Source organism: Simochromis diagramma, unplaced genomic scaffold (genome assembly GCF_900408965.1).
Source record: "Simochromis diagramma unplaced genomic scaffold, fSimDia1.1 OVJJ01000487.1, whole genome shotgun sequence".
Taxonomy (NCBI): Eukaryota; Metazoa; Chordata; class Actinopteri; order Cichliformes; family Cichlidae; genus Simochromis; species Simochromis diagramma.
Window position 1 is genome coordinate 4,518,112 of NW_024387305.1, and position 13,374 is coordinate 4,531,485.

At 36.9% G+C, this 13,374-nt stretch overlaps 1 protein-coding gene across 2 annotated transcripts; it reads right to left on the bottom strand.

Moving 5' to 3' along the window:
- Positions 1–849: 849 nt before the first annotated feature.
- On the bottom strand, positions 850–9,531 carry coq7 (coenzyme Q7 homolog, ubiquinone (yeast)). Of its 2 annotated transcripts, XM_040004807.1 has the most exons (7): positions 9,428–9,531; positions 7,746–7,798; positions 6,154–6,335; positions 4,115–4,229; positions 3,806–3,945; positions 2,282–2,350; positions 850–1,886 (listed from the first exon to the last, which is right to left on the bottom strand). In XM_040004807.1, the coding sequence occupies exons 3-7, from the start codon at positions 6,262–6,264 to the stop codon at positions 1,809–1,811; spliced, it is 513 nt and encodes a 170-aa protein (XP_039860741.1). In that variant the 5' UTR covers positions 6,265–6,335; positions 7,746–7,798; positions 9,428–9,531; the 3' UTR covers positions 850–1,808. The 2 variants fall into 2 exon arrangements, with proteins under 2 accessions (XP_039860741.1, XP_039860740.1); XM_040004806.1 differs by lacking the exons at positions 7,746–7,798; positions 9,428–9,531 and adding an exon at positions 6,679–6,875.
- Between the last annotated feature and the right edge of the window lie 3,843 nt (positions 9,532–13,374).

Consider the following 13,374-nt stretch of genomic DNA (forward strand, 5'->3'; position numbering starts at 1 on the left):
TCCTGGAGCATCGAGTTAGCTTTTTTGGTGATTCTTTGTTTATTAAGCCAGATTTCACTGTATTCGTATGAGAGGATGAAGTGCTTAGCTTGGTTCACAAAGCGCATGCAACCAGGGCTCAAATGTGAGCATCAAAAGGTCTCGAAAGCTCCTCAAGCAGCCACTTGAGGCTGGTTTCAAAATATGATCCTTACCCATAGATTACCAAACTAAAATGACTACCAAGAGTCAAAGAAAAAGGCACAAAGTTATACCGGTGCTTTCCTTTTACCTCGAACGTTGGAGCTGAAAATGACGTCATACCCAAGTTGACAGCGTTCCAGTAGCAGTAGTCAGAAAAACTGGCGTTCGTTTGCTCCCTAGCAAGTTAGCCTTTCAGTTTTCACTGGAATATAACACAAACACTTTTTTCCCTCCCCCCATTAAAAACACTGCTGTAGCGCATTCATGAATACACCCTGGTTTAGTTTCTGTATGGCTTATTTAGTGAGTCACAAACATCTAACAGTGATAATGCAGACTACAAATTATTTAACATTATTTAACTTGATCTTTTACTGATGGACATTAAACAATTCTATTTTTCAGGAATGAAGGATAAAACTGCATATTAACCCCTGAAGTCAGGACCTGACCTTATGCTAAGGTAAATGGATCTTCACACAGGGCTGCAATAGCATAAAGCAAATGTAAAGATTGACCTGCAGTCAGGCAGCCACCATTAATAAGCAGCTGAAAGTGAAATCTGCATATTTCAATATCTCATCTAACATGTGCAGGCTGAACCTCTTATGATGGCACAATCAAACTGAACATTTTACTATGACTCTGTCTGTGGTTTTTATTTTATTTTTTTTATATTTATCAATTCACATACAATGAATAAATATCAGATTTTCAGTTTTTTTAAATAACATTATTATCTGCTCAACCAACAAGATGATTAATACCCCCCACTACTGGCCATGAGTCAGCATGTATCATATGCTCATGCTCAAAAAAAAATGCTAAAACTAGGAGAAATCAGGTTTGGGTCACAACTGAATGGACATATGGACAGAGTGATACTGAGTCAGGGGGGGAATGAACATTTGGCTCAAGCTACACAACCTGATGAATATTAGGGGCCCCTGGACAAGCCTTCTTGCTCAGTGACCTAATGTACCCAGAACAGCTGTGTGAGGCTGCTTAGCAGTTAGGCCTGGATGACAAGTCATTGCTCAGCTTGATATATGAACTATTACATGTGAAACAGAATGGTATGGTGGTGGTAGTGGTGGTTGTGTGTGTGTGTGTGTCTGTACTTGGATTAATATGTTCTTATCATGCGTGTTTAGGGAGTCGAGCTTTTGGTCAAAGGCAGCTAAAAGTTATTAAAATATTGGTCTTTGCAGCTCTTGCCGATAAGAAAAACACTAAAGCAACTCAAGGCACAATTATATGAAAAATATGTTATGTATGTGGGGGTAACTGGATACATGTACAAATGGAAATATCTAAAGTCCATGAGTATCTTTATTTCACCAGTTTCTCACTTTCTCATCAACACTGACACTTTTCAGACAGGCAGACTGACCTTCCTGCAGCAAGCACAAAAGTAACACAACACAAAAGTAAAAATTTGCCTTCAGAAAACAGAACCAAGGCCTGACATTTATTACAGAAATTTTAACAGATACGATCAGGTACAGGTACGTTGTGCTTCATTTACATTTACAAAGATGCAGAGTGAGAACACAGGTCCAAATTAAGTCATTTACAAACTTGAGTCAGAATAACAAAACAATTCTACTGCTTTAAGAACAGCGTTAGATACGTTGGGAAACATATATTGCAGCTTTGCAGCCTAACTGTATTGCATTTTTTAATAGCCAGTATCCAGGTACCTAAAACACACACACACACAAAACACACATTTAGGCAGCAGTACTTTCAACAACTTAAAAATTGTAAAGACAGTTAAATACTCTAATGAAGCAATATTTATTTATTCCTGTGTGGAGTCATTTTTCTAATTGATATAAAAGTTTTCGGTGCTGTCAACAAAGCAAACGTGGCTATTTTAAGGAATCTAAAAAATAAGACAGAGTTATTTATCATTTTTTTCTCTGATACATAATTTCATATATCTTGCTTCATATATTTGCTGTCTTCAGCATATATCTATAATGTAGAAAGTAATAAAAATAAAGAAAAAAACAAACATTGAATGAGAAGGTGTGTCCAAAGTTTTGACTGGCAGTGTGTATATATTACATTTAAAGACATAAAATACACTTACATTTTCAGCATCGTGCGCCAGTCCTGTATCATGATGTTCCATCTCATCATCTCTAAATTCCTTTATCACCTGTTAAATATATTCATGATAAAACAAATTAATTTAATTAATTAATTACATTTCACTGCACAAAATTCTCAAGCTATTTGGCCTTGAGTTTGTTACATTAAACCCATTTTCTTTTCAAAATAACTGCAAATAACTGAGTCATGAAAAATTTTATACACCGTGGTCAGAAAATGTGTATCTAATAAGATCTGCTTTGTGCTGAAAAGTGCTTTGTCCCCATCTGGAAAACATCCAGAGAGGTCGAGTCACTCTTGACAGTATATATGAAAAAGCCACTGGTGAAATGCCAATTTTATTCCATGTGCTATGATCTGTGAAGCTGCGTTGGTGTGTGGAACTTGTCCAAATTAGAAGTTAAATAAACTTCAACCTGCATCAGTGCGCAGTAACAAATGTCAGTAGCCATTAAGTGATGTAATTGTGTAATGGCGAAAGCACTGAAGTCAAAAATGTCAAAAACCATGCTGCATAGCCTTGGAGAAATTGCCTATAAAACTGTAAAACTCTCCAAGTAAACCTGAACTGTACTGAACTGCTTAGATAAACAGAAAAAATTCCACCCACGAATAGATTTAACACTGAAAGTCAACAGAGATCCAGGAAGAGAACAAGGCTGTGCCAAAGGTTTGACTGTGGTTGGCTTACATGCAAAAAAGAAAAAAAAAAAAAAGAAAATGATCCAGCTGCTAGGATTGCACTAAACAATAAATGAGTGAAACAATCAATAAAGACAGTTGTAATTTTTTAATAAATGCAATTAGAAATATGCACAAGCTAACTATAAACCCATATAGAAAAGAAATAGTAAAATCATATGATTTACTCATGAAAGTGGCCACCTTCTCATTACTTTCATATATTTTTTTAGTAAGTATACAAAACATACAAGTTTCATTATATAATTTTTCAAGGGATCTTATATGTGTTTTCACTCTTGTATGCTTTTCATACAAGTTTCATACAAGACAGATAAAAACTTTATAAGATTTATATATATATCTTTTCCATATGGGAAAGACCGAGACCATTTCAGACTCATATTGGCATTAATGGGATACAGACATCATTGAATGAAATTTTCCTCAAACAAAATTTAAGGTGGCTTTATTTATTTGCTGGTTAGATAACTCTTACTTAAATGTAGTAATGTTAGTAAAAGGCGATTAGCGATTAGGTACAAAGCTGTATTAACTAGCTTGAAACTGAGTTTAATTGATTAATTATTATTTAGCTTGGCTTGTAACAATCACCATAATCAAAAACATTCAACATTATTTCCATTTTGGTATGCTAGACTCTAATCTCTTTTTTTTTTGGAGGGGCAGGTGCCTAATATTATCGCCCTTCGGCTCCTCTTTAGACTCAGCTGTTGCCACAATCTCATAATGAACAATATGAATTTCATGCACAGTAAAGGGCAACCACAGAGCAGAGCTACGGAGATAAGAGACTCACTTGTAAGAGTTCAGTGTATCTCTCTGGGTCCTTCTCCATCAGAGTTCTTATCTGGCTGTTATAGTGTTCAGTGATACTCTCTTCCACTGCCACAGTACAGGCCATGGCCCCTTCTTTTCCCAGTAATGCAGATGATGCCCCTTCAAAAGAGAGAGATACATGCTGTTAACATTTAATGAAGAGATTTCCTACTGCTTACTGTTTATACACTTGTTAATGACACGTCAGGGAGCCATTATGAAATTCAATAATCATTACTCTTTGAATCATTTGTTTATCTTCTGTTATGTCTTTATGTGTTGTACCAACCTAATGCAAACCCAGCAATATTCCAGAAAGGTAACAGTGCTGTGGGGCGAACTCTGTTCTCAGCAAGAATTTCATTGAATTTCTCAAGGTGTTTCTTTTCTTGATCCCACATTTCCTGTAGGGAAAAAAGCGCAAAGTGTCAAAATTTAGGGACATATACTGATTAGGGCTGTTCGATATAACGATATATGTCAGATGACGATATAAAAACGTCTATCGTTTCATTTTACGCTATCGTTTGATTCCTGGTGTTGCAAAATAAACTGTTTACGGCAATATTTTTCCATCGTTTTGATGGTCACTGTAGTGGCTATATTAATTTCTTAAAGTTCTCTCCTTCTCTTATATTTAATATAACCACACTACGGACGGACAAGCGCCTGTTTTTATGCATTGTCGTTAGCAACAACAACGGTAACAGCATCGCGTGTTCGCTTGTTTATTTTCCACATAAACCTTTCACAATAAAGCTCAAGATCCTGTTGAGACTTTTCAAAGTAAACTGAATCACGTGAAAGAGTATTCAGAGTGTTTACGGATGAGAAGCAAAAAGGAGCCATCAGGTGCTAAAAAATAAACCTTAGACTCAAACGTTAGAACAGGCTTTTCCCCGCAGCACGCCGTGTAATAAATACTCACAAAGAAAACGGCGGCTGTTACAACTTATGTGTAAAAATGTATCGTTTCATGCATCGGTTAATACACTCGACTCCAGCTACATGACGCGCAGCTGGAAACACTTCCCGCAAGACGAGCTGCCCGAGATTCACAGAAAATTTTACATTTTTGTGATTTATATCGATATCGGACGATAGAATTCTTATATCGGGATATGAGATTTTGGTCATATCGCACAGCCCTAATACTGATGATGAAAACATACGGACACTTTTAACATAAATTTAAAAAAAAAAAAAAAGAAAAAGGAAGGAAGGGAAAATTAAAAAAAAAAAAGTGTACAGCTGTCTACAATTTTTGAGGTGTGGAGATATGAATGTCACTTTCATTTTTATTGCACAAAAAAAATAAATAAAATAAAATAAAATCAGGACCATGAGGCTAAAGTGCAAACTGCACACAGAAACAACTATCCAATGCAGCAGCTAACATGAGATCAGCTCTTTCAGTGATGAGCAATAAGGCCTCTGTTAGTTTACCCTCTATTTCTAACCATTCCTAGTTCTATATGCCATGTCTGGAGAACTGACTGAAGGAAAGATCTTGTGTATGTCCTCGTTAGGATAAAGATCTGTGGCAGTCAGTGGGAATTTAGACTTTTTATATGGTTAACTGGTAATCATGTGACAATTCTTCTCAGGTTGTAGAAGAACCAGGATGTAATTTGCAGGGGAGTCTATATGTCCCTATAAGTAAGTTTTACTAAAGTTTTTTTAATTTAAAAAAAAAAAAAAAAAAGAGAGAAATGAACTGGATTCAGAATTTTGGGAGACTCAGAAACCCCCTAGAAATACTGTTTATCAACCACATGCCTGAGAATTAACATCAAACAGCAGTGAGATGTGCAGCCTGTTCTTTCATCTTATTGAATTTCATCAGCTGTCTGCAAGATCCTGCAGAAATCATGTGCACGGTTTACTGGCTTTACGTGATGGTGCTGCAGCTGCTGTGACAGGCTGATGGAGAGGAACAGACATGCTCGTATGTAAAAAGATCAACCCTAATACGGGCATCTTTCACTGCATCATTCAGCTTATTTCATTTAAAATATTGTATTTAAGAGGAAGGAAGAAGAAGGAAGATTTAAATGGATTGTTACGTTCGACTGGATTGCCTTTGTCCAAAGAGGCAAACATGACACTAAGAGTACTGTGCATAATCATTTAATTAAAAGTAATTTGAGTATTCTTGTAAAAGCTGCTGTTATGTTTAAATTTATAATAATTCAATAAACTTAACCACAGCAACAACTGGGGGCTGAACCCCCCTGTTATTTATTTGTTTTTTTTAATAAATTATAATCTTGGTGTGACACAGAAGTAATGAAATGATCAGTTTATATCAGTTTATTCGGTTAATACCTGAATGAATGGCCCAGTCTTCGATCGACCCAACACTGCCATCTGGCCGGCGTAGATGCGGTTGGCTCCATATTCTCCAGCATGGTCCACGCGCAGCATCCGGTGCACCATCTCCTTCTCCTCACCGTCGCGCGGGGGCGGAATTACACCGTAAGCGCGAGAGCTCTGCTGCAGAGTTAGTGCTAAAACAAAGTAAAAGACGTATGTAAAGCTCCTTCAGTCAACCACCTTGAAGCTGAAACATTTATAATTACACGACTCTTAAGTGCCCACTATGAAGGTCACGCATTTACTTCGCTTACAAACTAAGTAAATGTCAAGAGTTTGAGTTGAGAAAACTGACAATGACGAGTAATCTATCAAATATTTGATTTAGGCTATATTACGTTTACAAGTGTAGACCCAGTCTAGTCTTACACCTACAGATAAACGTAAACTGTATGCACTGATAGACGCTACATACTGTGAGGGTTAGATAAGTGTTTTTAGCATGTAGCACCGTAGCTTCCAGATATCACTGCTTACCTCTGCATTTTAAACACTGATGAATCATCGCTGTGCTATTACTCTGTGGCCAGTGGCAAAAAACTCTAAGTGCGGCTGTCTGCATGATAGTCCAGTAATGGTTTAACTAGCTGTGTAATTAAAAAAAAAAACGTTCAAAAACATGCATCAAACTGACATTGAACGCCAGTAACTGTACGTAACAGACGTCTGCTCTTCTTCTTCGTTTATTTAATTGCGGGCGCCAACTAGCGTTTAGGATGTGTTACCACCACCTATCGAGTTTCCCTCCCTGGGAGGAGGAATATTTTCTCTGTCAACCATCATGTTTCTGAATTAGGTGAACTAAAATTAAACTAAAAACTACGTTTTTGAAGTTTTTGGAATAATAAGTTAAATTGAGGAAAATAAAAACCAGTCAGCTTTTTTGTTGTTGTAGCACAGCCTGGCTGATGATCAGACTTGTTGACAAGATAGCTGCCTAAACAGTAAAGTGTTATATTTTGATCATGATACCTATTTTGAAGGTCGCAAATATTGATCATGCCATTTTATTATATTTAAAAGTCAGGACGTGGCATTAACCCATTACAGTTGGTTGCTGGTTATTCTAATGTGTGAAGCACAGAAAGATATTTATAGGTTTTGCTATAATTGGTTGGGCGTGTTGCACAAACTAATTAGTAAAATAAACTGAGAAGTAAAAGAGGTTTCTGAACAGCCGCGTTCAGGACAAAATAACCTTGTTTCACTACAATGTGTCCAATAATTTTTGAGGAATAGTGATTCTTGTGAGTTGTCCCTTCACCTCAGCCTTCATATGACTCTCTAAGCAGGACTGCTGTGGTTAAAAAATAAAAATAAAAATTCAGAAAATTCTTCCAAATGGCATTGAAACTAGCTTGGCTGCTTCAGGCTGTTTTTGCTGTGCGTGTTATACTAAAAGAGTATGAAATACTAATATGCAGTAAGTGAAAGTAGCAATACAACAGTGTTAAAATACAATACAATCCCAGCCTATCTAAGCCTATCCCAGCTGATTACCACTCCTACTCAGGGCAAATATATAGAGACAGAAAAACACTTACTACATGAGCATGTCTTTGAACTGCTGGAGAAAACTGGAGTACCCGATGGAAACCTACACAGGCACATGGAGAACAAGGAAAATTAATTTAAATTCAATTTAATTCATATAGTGACAAATCACAGTAGCATCGCCACCTCAAGACAGCTTATACTGTAAGGTAAAGACCCTACAATAGTACAGAGAAAACCTCAACAATCTGATGACCCTCTATGAGCAAGCACTTGGCAACGGTGGAAAGGAAAAACTCCCTTGTAACAGGAAGAAACCTCTGGAAGAACTGACAGAAAAGGGGCAGCCACTCCACACAGAAATGCCCCAGTTAACCAGAGGACTCAAACTCAACTTAATCATCAGAATGGCTAATTTCAGGATTTTACACGTTATACTATAAGATATTTATTGTTGATTCATTGAGAAGTACATCTCTTTACATTCCCCAGCTTGTTTAGCCTTGTGATTTACTCCCCATATAAGCCTGACTATAGGTCAGGCTTATACTAAGCCTTTAGTATGTTTAACAGAGTGTATCTGGGCTGTTTAGGTATCCAGTTTGAAAATAATCCCTGTATAGTTTATTTTGTTCAATCCACTGCAATACTGTTTTGGAAACAAAGAACACCTTAGAGATTAAGTTTCCTTTGATCTGTCAATCATAACTATATCTGCCTTATTTCCTTTTGAAAAATAGTTTCTATAACTGAAATAAAACCTAATTTTCTTTAAAATAAAGATCAGAGAGAAGAACATGTCAGAATAACTACTAGAAAATGAGCTAAAGACCTCTGTGTTTCCTTATGTAATACTTTTTCTTTTACCATTTAGTCACTTCCCAAACAATTCCTTCCCTTCTGCCCCCGTGCAAAATTATAGTGCATGTATTTTTCCATGTCCAAACATGTCTCTTTGTTTGCACACAGATCAAAATATCCTTAAAGGTTCGTCACAGGATGGCATGCTTTTTAACAATCATTTTATTAAAACAATAGCAAGAACCTTAAAGAGAACTGATTTATATTAAAATTTTCTGTAATGATTTTTGTCAGTACTAGAAATCAGAAATTCTCTTGACTTGGATAAAGGTCTGGAAGCAGAGGATCATCAATGAAGCTACTTTGTCTGAAGGTTTGGTTTGTTGATTTTTAATGTGAGGCTTGCAGTCAGCATGAGCAGTTTAGTATATTTTATTAAAATATTGCTTAGCTTACAAAGATACCAGCTCATATTAAGAAAACACAATGAGCTTTGAAGTACTTTATTAAAAATCATTATACCTAAAATATTCAGCACAAAGCTGCAGGCAGTTCTTTGGTGCAAGAAGAAAGCCTGAATATGTTCATCAAGATAACTGAGAAACTAAGATACATTATAAAATGTAGTCTTATTTGGTTGTTGTGCCTCCTCGTTCTCGGTGTTTGCTTCAGCATGACCAGGAAGGACTCAAAGTGATCTGTTGTATAATCCTCCATTGAGTCACTAGCTGCTTATTGCTGTGCAGGTTCACAGGGTCAGCATTCTGGGCAACTAGTCACTAGCCTGTCGCAGGATTATATCACAACACAAACAAATCCACACCAAACACGTAATTTAGAGTTCAACCAGTTCACTCGGCCTACGTATCTTTGCCCTGTGGGAGGAAAACAAGTATTTAAAGAAAAAAGTAAATAGAGAAGAGAAAATTACCTTCTGGTCGCACATGCTCATTTTTTCTGCGTCAAACAAATCATGAGTTTGCCTTTTGTTTAGGCTTGTTATATAAGGGAGCAGCCGGAAGTGACACAGAATTCAAGACTAAACATTCAAGCGACAAAAATTAGGGGTTTTCAGGAGCAACTAGAGATGTTGCTGATAGTCAACAGATGGCAGTGTTGCACAGATTAAGACATTTAAGCAATCTGTCCTCTCCAGCTGGTCCCAGATTCCATGGCAGTTTCAACTTGTTGATATGCACTTCAGTGAGGCCTTCCCAGCATTTTTTTTTTAAATTTTATTGTAAATAAAATAAAAGAATTGTGAAAGTCACCGCCTTAAATCATAATAGCCTGTGGTCTAGGCCTAACCCACCACCTGTCACTGTTATTCCGCTTCATGATATTACTTTGTACTTTTATTTAGTAAAATGTTTCCTGCTTTTGATGAGTAAAAAAGAACTACTTTGACAAAGCACATAAAATAGTTAGGACAGAGGAATCTGTGGAATGATGAGGTCGGCTGCTGCATAGCTGCGATGGTCATGAGTAAACAAGGCCAGGATAGTGAATGGTGGGGTGTGTCGGTTTTGTCTGTGTGTGTGTTTGTGGTGAGACGCCCGGTTATGTGTTTCCCTATCTGTCTGTCTGACTGTGGGTGGCTACATATGTGTGGCTGCACGTCGGTAAATGTGGTTTGCTTTTGTCCTTTCTGCTGGTGTGTCGGCCATAGGTGTGAGTGAGGCTAGATTAAAGTGAGCAACTTTCCTGGGAATACAAACCCAAACAGGTCCTGGGTTGATTTTGTCATTTCTTTTTTTTTAATAGTTGAAATATAATTGTATTTATTTCTTTGTGAATTTACACTATAGCCTAAATCTGTCCTGCATTAGTATAATTTTGTGCTGATCTTTTGGAGTTGGTTACTAAAGGATACAAGTTAATATCCTGTTTTATCTCAATAATGTGGGAACCTCCAGGGCTGATAAATAAAGCCAGTTTAGAACTGCTAGGAATGACTTCTCGAAGCTGCCTCCAAAGCCATAGACACCCATGTTAAAATGCCCAAAGTTACAGCCAAGTAAAGAAAATAAAACCGTTTTTAATTTTATGACTTTTATGGAGGGGTGAATTTTTATAGAAATTCACGAGTTTAAATTATATTGAGGTTTAAACTTCTGTTTAATTATGTGGCCATTTTATATCATTTTATATATCCATTTTATATCAGGTGGGTGGTATTTACTCATGTTCAGTATTCAGCTGTGTTAAAAGACAGTATATGGAGCTTTGGGGTTTCTCAAAGCTCAAACTAATTCCATCCATCCAGCTTCCACTTATCCAGTTCAAGGTTGGGGGGCAGTGGAGGCTACCCCAGTTACTATATCGTGTGAGGTGGGGCACCCTGAACAGGTTGCCAGTCTGTCGCCAATTTAGAATCACCAGTTAAACCCTATGCATGTCTTTGGACTGTAGGAGGAAGGAGGAGTACCCAAAGTGAATCCACACAAACTCAGGGAGAACATGCAAACACACAGCCCCAAGCTGTGAAGTAAAGGTGCGCTGCACTGTTGTGCCACTCTCCAAATTTAGCTTTCCCTTTAATATCACAATATCATATTAATAACTAAGCTACCTTCAGCTGAGAAGTTCCATCGTCAACTATGGTCAAGTTCAGCTAAAAAAGAAAAAAAAGGCCTTTTTTGAATCTACAGAAGGATATAGCTACCATCTATCTGCATATGGACTATTGTTTTTGGTTGCTTGTTTATTTTCTTTAAAAAAGTTTGCTAGAATTTTCTTTGTGGCCTCTTAATACAAGTTTTATATTAATATGGCAACAAGACGTTACCATCTCTTGCCTGCTGGTCAATGCAAGTCAGATATTTAACTCATTTTTGCTCTATTTTTTGGTATCTTACAAATTCTGAAGCTATATTTATCTTATAGGCTCCTAAATGCACAGCACTAAAACAGCTGCCTGCTATAGTCGAAAACAACACACTACACATAGCAATCAGAGTAATCTAAAACAGCATAGCTGTGGGCCAGAGAGGTAAACAGAAGAAGTTCTTTTCATATTGCCACGTTGTTCTCACATCATGAAAATGATTTGATCATTTATTATGAACACTGTTTCTTATAATTTATTATACTTATTATTGCATCTTGTTAAAAAGCTCTTTGGTAGAGAGTAGTACTGAAGTGCTGCAGACACTGAATACCATAATTACTTTAGTCTAACTTTTCTGACATCTTGCACACACCTAAGAAAACTGGTTTCAATCAAAGTTATACATAAAACTATATACATCAGCTAACTGTATTTCATTGTTATTGCAGCATGTAAGTAATATTTGTATTCTGGTTTTCTGGGCTAGAAAACCACTTGGGCCAATGTAACAGAGGTGTGAGGCATCACACGATAAATCAAGTGGCTTTTAGATCATCTTTAAGCAAATGTCTGACAGATGTACATTAATTATGAAGGCATAAACATTTTGTTTCACATAACAGTGCATATATGAACTAATTAACTTTCAGTTCAAAACTTCAGCAGCACAAAAGAAAATATAGACCAACAGAAAGTGTTCTAGTCCTCAGGTGTGACCAATGAGGGGACTGAAAAACAAACCACAGAGCAGCAGAAGAGTAAAACTGTCTTTTATGTGCACCTGTATGTATGTGTGTCTCTTTGCGTAGTGTTTACATGCATTCAAGGATGTGTGTGAGTCTGCACACCCTTGCTTCAAGGCTCTGGTCAGACGGTGCATAACTGTGGTTGGACGCAGGCTAAGCGCCTCTAGACTACAGTGAGTCAACAATGTCTGCTCTCAGCGAGAGGAGACATGATAGGTCTTGTCTCATTTGGTCCCTCACTCTTGCGGTGGGACTCCCAAAATGTGAGTGTGAGTGTGTGTGTACGCATGACTTTAAAGTAAAATTAGCTATTTACTCAGATGTAGAATAAAAGCAGAATGCGTCAGTGTCTGTGTTTACATAAGTTATGTTGTACATGATGCCCCCTTAAAAAAAATATGAATTTGGACAAAGGTTTTTAGAGAAGGGCCAAGTTAAGGAAAATTCTGAAGCCTAAGCATTAACTGTTCCCTTTCCTTTATGAACCTTCTCCTCAGTAGGTAGTATAATACCTTAAACCTTCTTTCTTATGCTTTTTCCTGGTTGGTAGCCCATTTTAAGCACAGCTTCTGCCCAATTCTCAATGTCTCAATCTCAGTGTGACACCCTATGATCCATAATTGGGCAACTATAAGAAAATGGACAGATGGATGGATAGATGGAATTCATTAATTAACTTCACCTAACCCTAACCTTAATTGTCGCCTAAATTAAAGAGCAAGTTTATCTGAAAGTTGGGGCATATATTGTGTATTGTAAAAGATGCTGCTTAATTTGATATGATATGTGTCAAGGGGCTCCATCGTATACCAATTTAAAATAAGGCAGATACAGATTAAAAACTGTGACTGTGACCAATAAAAGGTTGCTGGTTTGATTCCAGCTGGAGACATAAACTCCTTTGGGGGTTGCATCAGGAAGGGCATCTGATGTACCTGTTGTGGTGATCTCTTGTGACAAGGGAGCAGCCAAGCGTAGCTTTTTTAGATTTGTGTGATCTACCTCCAAAAACATATTGAATTATTTTATCAAATATATGAAAAGTAAAACAAAAACATTTGTACATCTGTAAAGTTCATGTTCCTACACTGCAAAATCTCCAGTGTTAAACTGACACTAGAAAGTGGAAAATAACTAAAAATGCTAGTAATATTTCAGCGTTAGAAAAACAACACTGCTAATGTTAGTCATTGTTAATCTTTAACACTGACTAGGTTACTGTTAGAAATATAACGCTGTCAAAAGTGTTAATTTAACACTCAAAGGAGTGGACACATATAGACACTTTCTAGTGTCAACACT